General features: G+C 38.2%; 3 protein-coding genes across 3 annotated transcripts; 1 reads left to right on the plus strand and 2 right to left on the minus strand.

Annotated features, from left to right (window-relative positions):
• The first annotated feature begins 697 nt into the window (after positions 1-697).
• On the plus strand, positions 698-3,269 carry LOC147859669 (uncharacterized). Its single transcript, XM_087324693.1, has 4 exons — positions 698-1,607; positions 2,064-2,250; positions 2,431-2,570; positions 2,896-3,269. Exons 1-4 carry the CDS (start codon positions 760-762, stop codon positions 3,002-3,004), a joined length of 1,284 nt encoding a protein of 427 aa, XP_087180819.1. The 5' UTR covers positions 698-759; the 3' UTR covers positions 3,005-3,269.
• A 999-nt stretch (positions 3,270-4,268) lies between these two features.
• Positions 4,269-8,446, minus strand: LOC147859670 (catalase-3). Its single transcript, XM_087324213.1, has 8 exons — positions 8,311-8,446; positions 6,702-6,746; positions 6,518-6,614; positions 6,000-6,277; positions 5,141-5,917; positions 4,973-5,062; positions 4,697-4,858; positions 4,269-4,599 (listed from the first exon to the last, which is right to left on the minus strand). The coding sequence occupies exons 2-8, from the start codon at positions 6,714-6,716 to the stop codon at positions 4,540-4,542; spliced, it is 1,479 nt and encodes a 492-aa protein (XP_087180339.1). The 5' UTR covers positions 6,717-6,746; positions 8,311-8,446; the 3' UTR covers positions 4,269-4,539.
• Positions 8,447-13,676: 5,230 nt separating this feature from the next.
• Positions 13,677-17,421, minus strand: LOC147859671 (putative pentatricopeptide repeat-containing protein At3g01580). The gene is made up of 2 exons (XM_087324917.1): positions 17,192-17,421; positions 13,677-16,722 (listed from the first exon to the last, which is right to left on the minus strand). Exon 2 carries the CDS (start codon positions 16,324-16,326, stop codon positions 14,113-14,115), a length of 2,214 nt encoding a protein of 737 aa, XP_087181043.1. The 5' UTR covers positions 16,327-16,722; positions 17,192-17,421; the 3' UTR covers positions 13,677-14,112.
• Between the last annotated feature and the right edge of the window lie 950 nt (positions 17,422-18,371).

Here is an 18,371-nt window from a genome sequence, read left to right on the forward strand (position 1 = left end):
AACATTTAAGGGGGAAAAAGTTAGCCCAGAAACCAATAAACCTTTAAACCAAACCACTTAAACCTATAAACCTGAGTTTCAAAACCAAACCGAACCGTTTATTAAAAATAATCAAACCAAGCCATTTAATTATTTGAGAACTCAATAACCGTTAAACCATGGCTTGACGGTTTGGTTTGGTTTGAGCCGAAACCAGGCCCATAGCTAGAGAGAAATCTACGAAAATACCGACTCTCTACCACTTCACAGGATAATGTGTATTAATCTTTGAGAGACATAACAAAATGAGGAATGGGAAAAATGAGGGGTATGTAGGGAGTTTAAGAAATACAAGAGGAAGCTTTGGGAGTTTATAGTAAAGACATAACAATTGCAAATCTTTTAGGGTAAAATTATCCAGACCATCGTCCATGAGTACATGTATTCACAAACATACATACATGATACATCCATCCACATGCATTTACAATGTACATACATACATACATACATACATACATACATACATACATACATACATACAGGCATGCATGCATGCAGACATTATATTATACATATATGCATGTGTTTACACATCATTTATGCAATGCTCATCATCGCCATCGCCATCATCCCCATACATATATATATATATATATATATATATGTATGTATTAGAGAGCATCCTATCATAACTTATTATTAAGGCTCATTATAATTAGCGATCATCACTAATTCATTCACCACACGCGCAGACTCTCTGATCATCATCAGGAATTAATGATGTCAATGGATATGAGTATCACTTTAATGGATGACACCGATCGCCATCCCAATCCTAATCATACATTATATTACACCAATTCTAGTCATGCTGCCAATTATACTAGTAGCAGCGGTACTAATGGTCTGCAATTAGGCTGCAGCGGAGCTTTCGCCTCCTCTGACCACAATCAGTTAATCAACACTAATTCCGCCCCGGGATTAGTAGTGGCTGCCGATACTAATATCACAAGATTAGGGCAGCAGCGGCAGGGCCAGATTAATAATAGTAACGGCTGCAATGCCCCATGTAATATTGGCAGTTACACAGGCATCAACTATAATCATAACAGCATTAATAATGCTAATGGAATCAGTGGTAGCAATGCAGCTGATGTAAATGTACATCCAAGTACCTTGATCCACAGCAATAATGATGGTAGTAATCACCATAGCAGCTCCATATTTAATAGACGGGTATCACCTTACCAGATCGTAGTACATGGCAAAACAGTTAACTATACAAATCCTTTTAACAATACTACTGCTGCTACTACTACTACTAGTAACAGTAGCAGTAGTGATAATAATGGCGATGGTGCCATCAATATTAATGAGGTGTCCGAACTATATCTGTCTCCTCCATCATTAGCTAGCCCCTCTTCCTGCTCCTCCTTCTCCTTCTCCTCCTCCTCCACCTCAGGGAAGTATGTGCGGTATACTGCAGAGCAGATTCGCATTCTTGAGCGATTATATGAAGAATGCCCGAAGCCAAGCTCTGCACGGCGCGAGCATCTCATCCGCCATAACCCTCCTCTTCACCACGTCGAGCCTAGACAGATCAAAGTCTGGTTCCAAAACAGAAGGTATACATTCCCTGCAGAGAGAGGGTCATGTTTACCATACATACATGCATATACACAGTGACAGAACCTGTTTCTTACACATACACATACACATCATATCATTTCTTACATAGCCTGCATAGCCTACATACATACATACAACATATCCAAGTAGATCACGTGGGGAATCCGAATCATATATGTACATCAGAAGCTGTACAGTTAATTTTGTGGATGAAGATTGAGGAAAGAATGCACTTGACATTGAGCACTGATACTAATTTCTCACTATTGTAAGACTAGTACTACTATTGATGATCAATATACAATATACTTGTGATTAGTGTGTTCCATTAATTCGGAAAGTGCTAGGTTTTGCTCTCTGTTTTTTGTTTTTCGCCAATCCAGGACCACCACATAATTAATGTTATGTTTACGAGAACTCATCCTAGGAAAATGTATGAGTGAGTATTGCAGGTGTCGAGAGAAGCAGCGCAAGGAGACATCGCGGCTACAGATGCTGAATTCGAAGCTCGCCATGATGAACAAGCTCCTCATGGACGAGAATGTCCGCCTCCAGGATCAAGTCTCCCACTTACTCCATGAGAATGCTTATTTGGTTATACAACAACAACAACAACAACAACAATTGGCCCTCCAACATGTATGTATGTCATGCATGATTGCACCAAAATCTTACTTAGATTATCTATCCTCTATCTGAAATTGCATCAAATTCATGCATTTCATTCTCAATGTCTACTTGATATAGTGTGTACCGTTCATGATGAGCCCACACCTAAATGATTCATGATTTTGTTCTCTCTTAAACTGCTTAATTCAGACTAGTGCAATGACTAATATTACCCCCCATGCGAGTTGTGATTCCATTGTGCTGAATGGTCATATCCAACAGTTTCCCGCTCCACAACAACAAAAACAAGCATCGCCTATCATACCTTGCGATTCCACCAATTACCCAGGGTACTATTAATATACTCTACCTACATGAATGTTAGTTTGCACAGTAAAATTTGAAATATTTTATCACTATTGTTTGTGTCACAAGTTTATGATTTTATCAAGTAATTAGTTTAGATTCATGTCGACTCAATCTTGAACCTCAAAATAAAACAAAAATGTATAATATAGATAGGTTACATAAAACATTTCAATTACTGAATAGCATTTAGGTTAAATATATAGTAATTGAAATGTGATACAAGTTTGGAGTGCTTCTTATGCCAAGCATGAGTAGTCTTCATCTGATGTAGTTAAGAATCTAAACCTTTTTTTTTCTCTCATGAAGTATAGTAGCACTCCCTGAGGAGGCACTTGTCGAGTTTACTGAGAAACCAATTGGGCCAACGACATCGGACTCGTGGATACAAATGCCCGGGGTACTAAAGGTTTTATGATATTATTGAATGGGTGACAAATAATAATGCAAAAAGCCAACAGTTTTAAAAACATGTTGGTTTGTATCTAGAAATAATCGAGACATGGGTTTTTGCTTGTAAGAATTAGATTGGTTCACGTTATACATCTGTATTGGTGAGCTTCTTATCCTCCCTCTTGCTGTCACAATGAGTCATTTGTATTTCAAAGTCACATTAAACTCTTACTTCTTAATTACACTACTTACAAGTTACATCAGAAAGAATGAGTTGACATCACATGCGTCGAGAAGAAGACTCTGATGTCCCCGTTTACATGCCAAATGTTCCATATTTTGATCAATATCATTCGACATATCAATATAACATCATGTCATGGTTAATATGACATATTTGAGGGTGCGCTTCTACTATGCTTATGTAACTTAAGGTTCTTCTCCTAGTACACTGTATCTTTTACTAGATATGATGTTTACACATATTAATGCATAGTTCATTGATTATATTAATGTTGAAACTCAAGAATGTTGTAAACAAGATCCAAACATTCACAAATACAATATACATAATATCAAATTAAGACACTAAATGGCATGACTCCCATGGAGTCATTTTCTCTCTAGAACTCATCTATCTAGCAATGACTTCCATATGGCATTCTTTATAACAAGTCCTCATAAACAAACATATTCAAGATATATCCTATACATGGTTATATCACCTAACGAAAATAGTTTTAAGGGGTTACTTTGAGTAGGTTGCTTTTCTTTTCCTCGGAATGCATGTGTAAAAACAAAAAAAAAATCAATATTAGATCGTTCTGCTAACAAATTTAGTTGCCTGCTCTAGAAGAAAGAGTTCAACAATACACCCTATAACTATTGTGATTACTAAGATCGACTAGTACTTGAGGATATGCATGTATGTATTACATGATTGGCTATTTTGACATAGATTCAGACTTGAGAGAAGTACTTGAATGATAAACAGATTTCCTAATGTCAAACTGCACTGTTATAGAAATTGACAAACCAATGCCAGGACCTGGACTTAAAACATTGATTGCACAACATCAAGACAGACACTAAAACAAATAATCGGCTCATAATGTCTTCTTATCTATCTATTTATATCTATATCTCTATTATGGGTGTAGGACCTAGGTGTGATCTCTAATTAACTGTCAGCTCATTTCTTCTTACCCATCTTTATATGGGTGAGGATGAGGGTATGGGTGTCTTCAACATCACACAAACATATTTACAATTTACAAACACCAACTCTATAAAACTTAAATTACAGCCTTATTTTATTAAATAATGCTATTGTCAATACATCGATGGATAAAAACAAGCCGTGGAATTGCATCATCGATCACACTGGCTGTATAATAGAACTTTAGTAGCAAAGCCATCTTATCATATAATAATACTAATGTCAATACATTGAGTAGACTTGGCGGAACATATGGACAAAAGCAAGCCATGAAAAGGGGCTAGCGCATATAGCAATTAAGCACCGCATACTCATCCTGAAGGAGGGATTCTATCACAGCATTACATGTTGGATTTCGATGTCAAACGCATGGCAACTTTCTGGCCAAAGGATTTGTCAGCCTGTGCATTGATAAGACCACAACAAATTTCACTTGGCTCAGACACTAAGTAAGAAAAAACAAATGTACACTACCGAGATGCAAAAATATCATCTCACCTGGGTCCAGTAAGAAAGCCAGATATTGCGTATCTCATGGGTGACCCTAGGATCAGACAAAGCATCCACCCACATTTTTACAAAGCGCTCCTGCCTGTCTGGAGCCCAAGACCTGTATCTTTCTCCAGGCTGAGTGAAGTTATTCTCCTTCTCTATCATGACCTACGTATTCAGAAGGCAACATATTTGTGTTAGAAGAAAATTTGAGCAACAAATTTGCATCATGAAATAATGGCCAATATATATGCTTTCTTGAAATCAGAAATAGTCAAACACCTTCTCTCGACGACCAGTGAGCACTTTCGTTGGAATCGGCACCCTTTCAGCATGACGAACAGGATCAAATCGAGAAGGGAAATAATTGACCTAAATCACAGAAGTTTCAGTTTTCACATGATAAAAAGTCAACCTCCAACTTCTTCCAATAAGTAAGAGGACAATTACCTCTTCATCCCTGTGGGTGAAGTTCATAAAACCTTCATGATGATTGTTGTGGTATGCACTCTTTGGTGCATTGACGGGAAGTAGAAGGTAATTAGGACCAAGTCTGTGCCTCTGGGTGTCGGCATAAGAGAAAATACGAGTCTGTAGAAGCTTGTCATCAGTATAGTAGACACCTGGAACAATAATAGCTGGGCAGAAAGCAAGCATCTCATTCTCAGCAAAGAAATTGTCAATGTTCTTATTCAAGACCATACGACCAACAGGCTGCAGGGGGAAAAGGTCCTCAGGCCATATTTTTGTGACATCGAGGGGATCAAAATCAAACTTGTCTTCATCTGCCGGGTCCATGGTCTGAATGAAAAGTTTCCATTCAGGGTAGTTACCAGCAGCAATGGAATCATACAAATCTTGAGTTGCATGGCTATGGTTGGTACCACCAACAACCACCGCCTCATCTCCAATCAGACACTTAACACCACAGGTAGGCTTCCAGTGGAACTTAACATAAGTAGCTTTGCCTGCTTTGTTGACCAGGGTAAATGTGTGAACACCAAAACCCTCCATGTGTCGATAATTGAGTGGGATGCCCACATCATCAAACAAGAAAGCGAACATGTTAAGACTCTCTGGATGGTGAGAAAAGAAGTCCAATATACGCCAGATCTCCTGAATGTGTGATTTTGGGTTGGGCTTCAATGCATGTACCATGTCTGGGAACTTCATTCCATCACGAACAAAGAAAACTGGGAAGTTGTTCCCTACCATATCAAAGTTTCCCTGGAAGAATAAGGTTGATTGTAAGCTTACACCGAAATAAGGCAACTTGAGTGCGAAAGTGGAAAATGATATATATGCATACTTCTCTCGTGTAGAACTTCACAGCAAATCCTCGAGGATCACGGATTGACTCTGGGCTTCCACGCTCATGAATGACAGTAGAAAACCTAACAATCAATGGAGTCTGAACTCCAGGTGCTCGCAAGAAATCAGCACATGTAAGGTGAGATATATCATGTGTAACTTCAAAGAATCCCTTCGCACTAGCCCCTCGAGCATGCACAACACGTTCAGGGATCCTCTCACGATCAAACTGAGCGATCTTCTCAACAAGGTGGTAATCCTCTAAGAGGATGGGACCTAAAGAGACATTTAAAGGTACCAATAATGTAATGGGACTTGTGTACCCTAAGGAGTGATTTCATAAAAGAATTGAGCCTAAGATCATACAGTGAATATTAAGAATCTGCACTTAAAAACATATAATTAACGTGCAAATACACTGAAAGAATCTTTTCTAGTTTGAGAAAAAAACAAACGACTTTCGAATGCATAATGTTAAGGGAAGTCCATGGGACTCCATCCTGTCATTTCACTTGCCTCTAGAACCAACAGTCAAAGACGCATTGTTGTTCCATACTGGCGCACCAGAATTAGTGGTAAAGAAAGGAGAATCATAAGCGCTGGAAGGCCGGAACTGCACAAGGTAATATAGAAAAAACTCGTGACATACAGATTGATAGATAGAATAATATATAACTATTCAAACGGAGATTTCTCTTGCCTTGTAAGGGTCCATGATGAAAACTTTGTTGCTTTAAACCAAATTCTGCATTGAAACACAGGCATCAAGGTTAATTGAAGTATGATATACCACAATACAAACACAAGTCTGTATACTGAAAAATAATGAGTGAACGCAACGCAGAAATAAAAACAATAGTTTGAATAAATAAATAAATAACGAGAATACAATAAAATTGGAAAACGGAGCTCCCCTGAATCACAACTAATACAAAACTCTTGCCACATGAAATTGAACAAGAACTTCTGGAATTGAGGAACCTAAAGAAATTTTGGCATCAGGAGATTCACAAAGGAAGACAATGGAAGCAATGACCGATTGAAAGACTAGACAGAGCAATGAATCATGGGAAGTTAGGATCACTTAGAAACTACTTTATAAACGATAAGGTAATTGAATGGCCTGAAATGGAAGAAAAACACAGGGAACCAAATGTAGGAGACTGTATATGAAGAAAAGTACATGATCAGAAAAGCAAAAACAAGAAAACTAAAGTAGACTTGACTTTAAGGGAAGTTCTAGACAACGTGAAGTGGAGAAACCAAACAAACGACCTAAAAACCAATGACAAGTAACATAGAGAAAGAATCAAGAATCCAATCGAAAGAAACTTAAAATAGAACAAGGTAATGTCAGGAAAAGAAAAGAAGAAAAGAAATAGTAGGTCAAAAAACCAACAAGTAAAGCAAGGGACTGCGCAGGAAAAGGTAGGTCCCAATCACATCACAGACAATCAGAAAAACGCAGAGAGGTTGAATGATCAGGAACATCACGAGTAAGTCGAAAAAAGGAAACGGAAAAATATAATAAATACCTCAAAAGGATCAGAAAACCTCATAGATATTGAAGGAGCAAGAACATATAATATAAGGCAAGAAAACTCGAACCATTCATTAACCAAAATGAGGAACATAGTGTAGACTTAAGGAACGAGAACATAGATGGTAGATAAAAGACGTTAATCAGACAAAAAAGACGTACCAACTGACAAATCAGAAAAGTATGACGAGTTCGATGACAAAACATTCAGGGCAAGGTAGGTTATGAAATCGTAAGAGCTGTAACTAAAGATAACCATTTCCTAAATCCGAAAGGATACAATATGACTAATGAGCTTGAACACATGTCCTAGCAAATTGATGAACCAAAGCAAGGTAAAGCGATAAGGCAGGGGAGCAATCAGAGAAAATAAAAACAAAAAATATCACATATGAAAAGGCTATACGCTCGAAGCGTACATCAAGACGATCAGGAATAAGAACCTCATTGATGGACAATAGAAAGGTAGAAGATAAAAACCAGGAAATCAATCATGAGAAAGGAAAAGTCAGACCCGAGAAGGAGCTATACTCATACGTAAAAACGGTTATCAAAACCAGAATCAGGCAGTGAGAGATTTGATGGAGCAAGGGAGTTAGGCAGAAGAGTAAGTCAAGACAAGACAAAAGCGAGGCTCGGGAGATTCGATGGAGGAAAGAACAGAAGGCAAAGCAAGAAGAAAGCAAGGCAAGAAAGGGAATCAAAGAGAAGAAGAAGGAGCATCGGGGAGAGGAGACATGAGAAGGGAAGAGAGGTGGAAGAGAATTACCTGTTGTAAGAGGGAGGGAGCTCGATCGCGCGCTCTGTGTGTGTGTGTGTGTCTGCGTGTGTTGATTTGGTTTAGGGTTAGGGTTGTCGCGTGGAGGAAGAAGAAGAAGGTTATATCCAGACGCAGACGCAGAAGGAGATGGGGATGGAGTTTTAAAGGTATTCGTTTTTTAGAGAGTTTTGTTTGCTCTCCCACACAAAAAATAAAAATAGGTAATAGAAAAAGATTAAAAAAAAAATCCTCCGACGATTTTCGCTCCTGAATTTTCTTGTGGCGGATTAGGAGGGTGACGTGGCGACCCCCCCCTCTCTCTCTCTCTTGAATCTTCTCTCTCTTTCTCTCTGCCCTGTGTCCTTGTCTTCTCTCTCTCTCTCTCAATTGTGTGTGTGTGTGCTCTCTCTCTCTCTCTATCTCTCTGGGTTGTGTGTGTGGTGGTGTGTGTGGGGTGTTCGTGTTCGTGTTCGTGTTCGTGTTTGTGTTTGTGTTTGTGTTCGTGTTCGTGTTTGTGTTCATGTTTGTGTGTGTGTGTGTGTGTGTGTTTGTGACTGTGACACTCGTCTTCATCGGTTGAAGTCACCACTTTTACTTCACTTGACCCATGAATGGATAAATAACACGACTCGTAATTGCTCGCCACCCCCTGCCCCTCTCTAGATAGCATACATAATTTTGGGAAAGGTCACCTTGCGTCTAAATATGTGGATGGGGGTAAAACTCTAGCTCTTAACTTCTAGCTTCCCTGTTACATACATATATGTGTGCGTGCACAATGCACGTCCCGTAAAGCAAATTCTCTGTTGCAAAACTATAACAATTGGAAACATGACGAAAATAACATGAAAGTGAAATAAACCTGGTTTAAACCTCCCACTGCATCTCGTTCTTGATACTAAGGAAAATGAGACCATCGCCTCGAGGAAATGCTAGCATGACAACACTACATGCCAAACCATGATGTGAAGAATTGCCTTTATACATCACATTATCATATACAACCCAAAGTTTTAAGGCCTATAAACTTTCTAATCAAGCAAGAATGAAGATAATATTTTGTTGGGAAGTGGAATTCAACATTTTAGAGGATATACCATAGACCGTCAAAAGGTGGAGTAGGTACAAGAGATTGGCTTCCAAACATGGTGATCAAGTCGAGCATTCGATGAGCCTCGACTCAACTCAAGATGGATCACCACTTCTTGAAAACCATTTGGCCATTCAAAATATAAGACTTGTTGTATAGGTGTCAAAGTTCACCTCCTCGATCTCTAGTTCAAACAAGTGATCACTCATCCTCTATTGATAAACAAATTATGATTCATCACATCATAGCCTTTGATCATTTGCTTCCCTAGGTTGCAACTAAAAGGATGTAACACAACTAGTAGTAAAAATTTTGGCATGACACTCGTGTTTCCAAAGGCAATGATGAGGATTGTCGATAATGGCAAACATGTTCTAATCTTAACACTACTCATGCATGACGAGGATTTTACACCACAAAACTCAAATTTGGCAAATAGATTACCACTTTGATAAGACAACCTTTTTTTTTTAAAAGTCAAGATTCACCGTGGTATTAATGAAAAGATGCCCAAAGGCTACAAAGTATCCATACAATCTATTATAACCCTCCTACCCACATGAATCAACATGTGTAGTAGTGGAAACCCTCATCCAAGGTCTTTTCAAGACAGGGGGTGGAAAAAGCCATCTTGGTGGAGCGTATCTCTATTTTATTCTGTCCCCAAAATAGGTGAAGACCTTTGCCTTTTTCCAAAATTCGCGAAATTGTTGTTGCTTGCGAAACACAACATCAGGCTCACCATGTATTGCGAAATTGTTGTTGATAAGACAACCTATTGATGGACCTAAGTTGACTTTAATGACTTCCAATGGCAACAACGTTTGGTTACACTTCCTAACAAACATAACAATGTGCAACAAGCAACATAGTTCAATGACAACCAAATAACTTGGGATATTTGCAACAACGATGAGGAAGTGGCCAACGCTACATGGAACTATGAAAATGTTGACAACCAACATAAGGAGAAAACTATTAATGTGCATTATCTTAAATAAAAAGTATGAAAACTCTTAAGTTTTAACTCCCATTGGTTGAAAATCAAACACATAAGGTGAAGATTATGAGAAAAAAACTTTGCCACTGACATCATGTCACGTCAAAACTAAGAATTCCCAGTATATTTTTAAGTTAGATAAAAAAGTGTTGAGGATGTATCAAATATGGATACAACAAATGACTTTGGAAGTTATTCAACAACCTTGGTTCTCTCAAAGCTAGCTTTTGTACATAAGGTTACTAGCTCTAACGGCGAAAATACAATTAGTGCATTAGATCTCAAACACATAGCTTATTAACCATGATCAAGACATATGTTTGTTGTGTTCACACCTACATATCAACTCACGATTTCCATGTACCTTGTTGTCTTTGATCATAAAAATGCCGTGGTTTCTTGAGTTCTAAAGGTTTAAGGATGAAACGATGACAATGTAGTGGCAAAGCACAATAATATCGAGGTTGTGGGTTCTAGTCTTGGGCAATGGATTTCATGGTATATCTTCAAGATCTAAATTGTTCATAATTTTAGCTTAATATCTTGCATATACTAGAAGAGGTGCTTAAATTAAAATAATAATAGGGATAAGAGTTGAAATTTACATAAGCAATAAAGTTTATGTGTTACAAAGAAGATGTGCTAAAATCAAAATAAGAGAAAAACAATGCACCACTTCATGCTTCATTGGGATAAAAGCCATATACAGATAAATACGTAAGAAACTCTAGATGCTTCGCTATTATAAAAGCCACTTATAGATAAGTAAAAAACTTTCGATGATTCTAAAGAGTTGCGAAAATCTAGAGGATCCTCTATCCATGGCATGTTTACATGCTCAATACAAATAGTTGACATTCCTCTTCTCCCTTAGTTACTTCCAATTCATCATGATCTCATCCACACTTGTTTCCATCCCACCCAACAAAGCCTCATTGATATGATAGGAATATATAGACGGGAAGATTTTTTGGATTAGCCTTGAGGCATATGTAAATATAAAGTCGTCGTGTAATGTCACTCACAACCTTGGCTTTTCCTGAACAATATCAAGCCTTCTAATATAAGGATATTCGCAACAATCACGCATTTTGTTTGCATGCCATTTTCATAAGTTTGAATTGAATTATTCAATTATAGTCCCCTTCCCTTATCAACATAACCCCATCATCAACTCCTTTAATCATATTGATGAATTATTACACAATTTGAACCTTCCTCTTGCCTCATTGTAATTATTCCCAACATAACTCTTGGGAAAGGGGGCCTATTCTTTTCATAAGCCTAATTTGAAAAGTTATTGTTAAGAAATCTATTATGACTATAGTATTATAGTTTTGTAAAATAACATTATAAAAAAAGTGTAGGCACCATTTATATTTTATTGATATCTTATGTAGAGAAGAATGAAAGATAGCTTATTGTATGCAAGATGGCAAATTTGGTCTATGAGACAAATCATGATTACAATACACATGGATTCATGGCATCTATATTGAAACATAAATAAAAGCTCGAGTTTTCCTAAAGATTCATGAACATGATATTAATGCATGGAATGATCTTAGAGATTATTTACAAGCACGAAGTGCATACCTCATATGCATGTAATTAGTGGTGATTGGACAATGTGTTTGAGGTTCGTTGGTGTAGTGAAACGTGAATATGGAAGAGTTTCACAAGTGTATCTAGGTATCTTCATGTGGATTAGACATGGCGAGCAATGATCTCCGTGATCTAGTAATTATATGGCCTAGTGAAAGAAGGGTATGATGAAGTTTCACAAGTGCACATGGGTATATTTGTGTAAATCATGCACGGTGCGCGATGAACCATGATCTAGTCATGGTATGGCCCATGTACCTTACATCCTGGTACTCGTGGTCTTCACTACCGTTGTTATTAATCTAGTTGCTCTTTGGCGACTCCTCAACACATTAGTAGAGGTAAGGAGGTATTGAAGAAATGGGTTCTTGTTGGGTGGTTCCCTTGGGGTGTCAAAACACTACATAGATTGAAATGAAAATTGATTTGGTAGTTTTCACAACTAACCTATGTGGACTCAAATCCATAGAGAAGTACGTATTTTACTTGTTATACAACACCTTATAGGGTTAACCTTGTCATAAGATCTTAGTTATTGTAGTAGGGACAAGTTTCTTTGTTGTATTGCCATATTGTTTCCATCTATACAATACTCCGACAAAAAATAAGCAATTATACTATTGTCATTGGAGGTCACATCTCATGCATGGGACCAAAAATTAAACATTTTCACGGGGTACGTTTGGAGTTGAGTAGTGATTCGTGATATTCAACAATTATATTGATGAACATTGGCCATTGTGACTATGAGAGAAATGTGGATAGGGGTTGAGCCATATTAACAATGTATAGAAAGCAACAAATATGGTTGAAATTGGAGATTGTATCAAAGTTAGATACCAAGAGTCACCAACTTCGTCATGGCACAATATGTATAATGGATAAGTCTTCTTACTTGAAGAGAATGTGAATAAAGTCAAATAGAAGCACTGTAATGGATGGGAAATAACAAAATGGGCTTTAACATATATTGGTGAATGTTTATTTCATGCATCTAATGCATTTGAAACCAATTGAAAAGTGGCCTATATCAAGAAGCGTGACTTTATGTTTGCAGGATTCTTCATGCAAGTCACGCTTTTGATCTTCAATTATACTCTCCTTTTGTTATGGTTAAGATCGTAGTATGAACCATGCGTACCATTCGTGCATTCGTGTTCGAGAATGATTCAATCATTCGAGAAGGGTAAACACCCTCGAAGAATGATAAATACCATACTTTTGGTTAAACTATTTACTATAAGATAAATATTTTTTCAAGGTAAAAAAAATTTTAAAAATTGCAAAAAAAAAAACACATTACCTTCTTAATAATAATATGCATTTTTTCGTAAATTCTAATAACAACTATCCAAAATGAAATTTCACAAATTTCTATGATGAAATTTCAGAAATTTTAGCCATGAAATTTCACACATGAAGCCTGAATGTCGTGAGTCATTTAGGGTTTGTTTGCACTGTGCACTGTGCAGATCGTTGGAGGCTAGGTGGGAGAGGAGAGGAGAGCGTAACGTTACGTGCAGAGAAGAAGAGGGAAAAAAGAGGGAAAAAACAAAAAAAATCATGAAAAATATAAAAAAAAACGAAAAAAAACACACACGAACTTTTTGATATCATTCGTGTTCGTTTTCCAACGTAGGAAAACGAATGATAAGCCTGACGAACACGAATTTTACGTACTATGGTTAAGATCATTCGATATAGGCATGCCCTCATCTAGTTTTAACACCTTTCCTCTTGAGGATATGGGCAACAAGAATGTAAGAATGTGATCTTCATCATTTGAAGAGAATTAAATGGTTCTTCACCGCCGTATTTTAAAGCTGATCTCTCAATTCATGAGGCAACTCATTCAATGTTGGATCTATATTTGCATTTCCATCTCCCAATACCATGCCCTTTCTCTTCATCAAACACTGTCCTTCTTTTCTGCCACTGGATACCTTTAGATATTTCAGGTAGTATTATTTCTTATATTTGTGGCTACTTGTCACAAATTTCTCATTAGCATAAAGGTACTCCATTTTGTGTTTTCCATCATCCAATAAAAGGATAATATAACCTTAATTTCTCCACTGCCAGCATTATGTCATATACACCCAAGTTATACTTCTATTCAGACTTTCCCCAGGGAGGTCATTTCGAACATTTGCACACCATGTTTTTGAATCTCAGCATCCTCATAAATGTTTGACAGCAAAATATACGCAGTTGGGTGTGTTGACTGCAAATCTAAAGCATTTCGAAAAGCCTGTTGTGCTAGGTCTAAATTCATATGAGTTCGGCATGCACCCAACAAGCTCAACCAAACAGTTAAATCAGCCTGCATTGGCATAAAAGCCAACATCTTCTCTACCTTTCTAAAATCACCTGCACGGCCAAGGAGGTCAACCATGATTCCATAATGCTTTATGTTGGGCGTTATGCCATAGCATGTAATCATGAAATTAAAACATTTAATTCCTTCACAAACAAGACCAGTTCTACAACAATATGTCAGCATTATTATGAATGATTCTGCAGAAGGCGTGGTGCTTTCCAATTTCAATTCCTCAAAGAGATTTGGGCTTGCTTTACAATTATCTCCGCCAGTGTGACTAGTGATGTATGCATTCCATGTCACTGTATCAGGCACTCGAAGTTCATTGAAGGTTCTTATTGCCTCTATGACACTGGCACAACTCCCATACGAGTGGATAAGCGTGGCAACTACAGACGGCTTCTTATCATAACTCATAGAGACAATTTCAAAATGAAGTTGCTTGCACAACTCCAAGTTTCCTGTTTCACCACAAGCTTGCAGTACACTGGTGAGAGTGACATCATCTACCATCACAAGCTCTGTCTTCAGCTTATCATATAACTTTAAAGCTCTCTCTCCCAAGCCTTGTTTGGCATATGCAGAAAGCATAGTATTCCATGTCACTATATCACGATGGGACAGCATACAAAATAGATCCTCTAGTTCTACAATTGTGCCACATTTCCCATACATGGTCACTAAGGCATTAACCATAACAACATCTGCAGTAAACCCTCGTCTACAGGCATCATCGTGTAATGCCTGGCCAATTTTCAGAGAAATCTCTTTCATTGTATGCTCTTTCTTCACTGAAAGAGAGGCTTCTTTCATATCTGCTAGGATGCCACATGCTTGAAGGAGAAGCAAAAATGTGAGCTGGTCCGGGCTTTCTCCCTCCTCCTGCAATTTCAAGTACAGCTGCAAAGGCTTCACTGCTTGACCTTGGTCAATGTAAGCTGAGAGCATCACATTCCAAGTGACCACATCTCGTTCGGACAACCCTACAAACATAGTCTCAGCCTGTTGAACGGTTCCACATTTTCCTGACAAATGCACGAGAGTATTGCCCACAAGGATGTCAGACATACACCCCTTTTTTTGAGCATCTGCATGCAAAGCTTGACCAATATCTAGAGAAATTGATCTAACTGACTTCGATGACATATCTATTGGAACACCTTCCTCCTGGAATCTGAAGGTAGAGGTGTCAGAAACGTTACAAGAAAAGCTAGCACAAGCATGAAGCATAATGGCAAATGTCCACTGATCTGGAAATATACCTTCTCTTTGCATTTGTATATACAGTTGAAATGCTGTTTCTGGCCTCTCTTGTTGTTCAGTATATATGGAGAGCATGACATTCCATGACACAATGTCACGCTGATCCAGGGAAACAAACATGTTCTCAGCTTCTGCAATAGCTCCACATTTTCCATACATACTAACAAGGGTATTTCCAACAAGAGGGTCACAAGAGAAACCTTGCTTGCAAGCATCCACATGCAATTCCATACCTTGACCAAGGTCAGGTATTGTTGCACAAGCCTTGAAGAGGCTAACAAAGGTATAATGATTGGGGAATATACCCTCATTACACATACATTTCCACAAGTACAGCGCATCCTCCCCTCGGTCTGAATCTACATAAGAAGAGATCAAGGCCGACCATGAGTAGACAGTACGAGACTGTAACGAAATGGCAATTTTGTGTGCATCTTCCGCCGATCCACACCTGGCCAGAGCCACCACTAAGTAGTCACCCAGTAGGCCTTTCAGCTCCTCCTGAGGGCGACACTTCTCTATATGTTCATGAACTCTCTTGGTTTGATAAAGGGACTTACCTTTGACGCATGCTTTGAGAAGAGAAATGTAGGTGGTGTCAGAGAGGGGTGAATGCATGCGAAATAACGTGTCCACAGCCATACCAAGTTGATGCCCATCATTGCAGAGGGCTCGAACATGAAGTTCATTGGCATCGGAACTTGGAACCCACGAGTATTGAGGTGGTCTTCTCACCAAGGTTCCCATTATTATGCAGGATGACCCATGAGAGACAAGGTCTCGTAAAATGTTTTCCTACCTGATTGGAACCTAAAATTGTGTTTTTTTTTGTGGGCAAGGTGGAGTATAGCTAGCTAGGTCTTACGCCAGTGACGCTGAACATTGTACAGGTACATGAAGAAACAGGGCAAAGCTGTCCCTTGAGTTCCATTCGATCAAGAAATGCATAGATTCTTCAGTTGCATAGAAGCTCACAATATTGAACAAGGGATCCCATCTCACCTGGCTATGACATAGAACACTGCCTGATGGTTTTAAAATCCGTGAATTAAGAGGGATGGGGCCTGGCAGCATTCTTGTTCCACACTGGGCCACCAGAGATGGTGGTGAAGAAAAAGAACGGTGACCACTGGAAGGTCGGAGCTGCGCAGGATAATATAGAAAAGAGTTTGTTAAGTAACATTATATACAATAAGCCATCAGAAGAAGACACTTAAATTTTCCCTCTAAGCATAGACGAGAACGATTTTAATGCGGAAAAATGGAGAATCTGCATTGAAATACATTGAAGAGTGATGCATTGTCAGAGAATAGAAAATACATTATCAGAAAGAGAACACAAGTGAGCAAGATATGGCGAGAAATCAATCAACCAATGAATCAATCGTAGGAGGACAAGATCTGGGCATGAAAGCTCGAATCACAACTGTAGACTACCCAGGAATAAAAGGAAAACAAAAACGTAAGCAATGCAGATATGGAAACATCAGATGTCTGATGCTTGAGTTAACAAAGGAAATTCCCGATCGTAAGAAAAGATGAAGAAATCGAGAACTTTGAAAGTACTGCAAGGAAACAGTATATCAGAAAAAACGTAGAGAAGCTGAAGGACCTGGAGACAACGTCAAAGATATGGCGAAAATCATACCAGAAGAACAAGAATCTGATATGAAAACCTAGAACCATACGTGTAAATGACCTAAAGAGCAAAAAGGGAAGCTTTAGTCTCACAGACACGCTGATAATAATTTACCATATATATGAGGCTTCAATTCAAAGGAAATTTCCGACGTAAGGGAAAATCAGGAATTACAAAAGGATCGCAGCCACCGAATACATCAAGGTAAACTTTCAGAGGAACGCGCAGAGAATAAATGGACAAAGCAACAAGAAATTGAAATAGTAGATAATCAGTACCAATTGCACACCAACCCCCCAATCGCATCAAGATCATTTCACAGACCGGTTTAGGCCTCTTAAGTAGACATTAACATAACTTTCTTTCTCTCTGTTTTTCATGGAAAACGTAAGGCAACACGAGATTTTTCTGACAACGGAACATGTCTAGACTCTAGAGCTTCTTTCTGGGTCTCTGTTTATAACTCCTTGTCTGTCTTGCCTATGCCCCAAGGCCTTGTAAGTTGTAGCACAAACATAATAGAGGTAATTATACAATCCAGGAGTCTCTTAGACCAGAGACACAAAACCGTGTTTGTTTTCTTCCATGGCTGGGTTGTGCGCATACACCTTGCTAGCTCATAGACAAGAGCTTGGGCCATTCGATTGAGTGCAGAGTAGTATTTGCAGAATAATTAACTCCACTAATGCATGACTACGTATATATTTGTTCTATCATAGCCCATAGGCCAGAGCATGGTGCATTTGCAGTCTCCACAATTATGTTACTATTGTAAGTTCATATCAATTTGCTTGATTACAGCTAGTTTACAGTTTATGTGATAACGATAGGAAAAGAGGGCTATGTTTTTTATGCTATTGAGCACCTTTCTGTTTAGCAGCACAAGTATTGTTTGAAGTTCAGTTTAATTTGATTCCTAGATGTTCATGGAATCTATTGAAAAGAATCTTCTTTCTTATTGGAAGTATCAATTTAGAAGTTAAAACCTCCGTTTAGCCATTAAAGTGATTCCATATGCTCATTTTGTGTCATGTTGTTTTATATGAGGATGGTTGCATGAGCATTTGATATTTTGGAGTTATTTAATGTGGGTTTTTGCCTTATTTGAGGCTATTCACAAGTAATATGGTGTGTGTTAAGGGAGGAGATGGAA

The sequence above is a fragment of the Azolla caroliniana genome, unplaced genomic scaffold (assembly GCF_043228905.1).
Source record: "Azolla caroliniana isolate FFs.n. ecotype wild unplaced genomic scaffold, voAzoCaro1.0.p SCAF_9, whole genome shotgun sequence".
In the NCBI taxonomy this organism is placed as follows: Eukaryota; Viridiplantae; Streptophyta; class Polypodiopsida; order Salviniales; family Salviniaceae; genus Azolla; species Azolla caroliniana.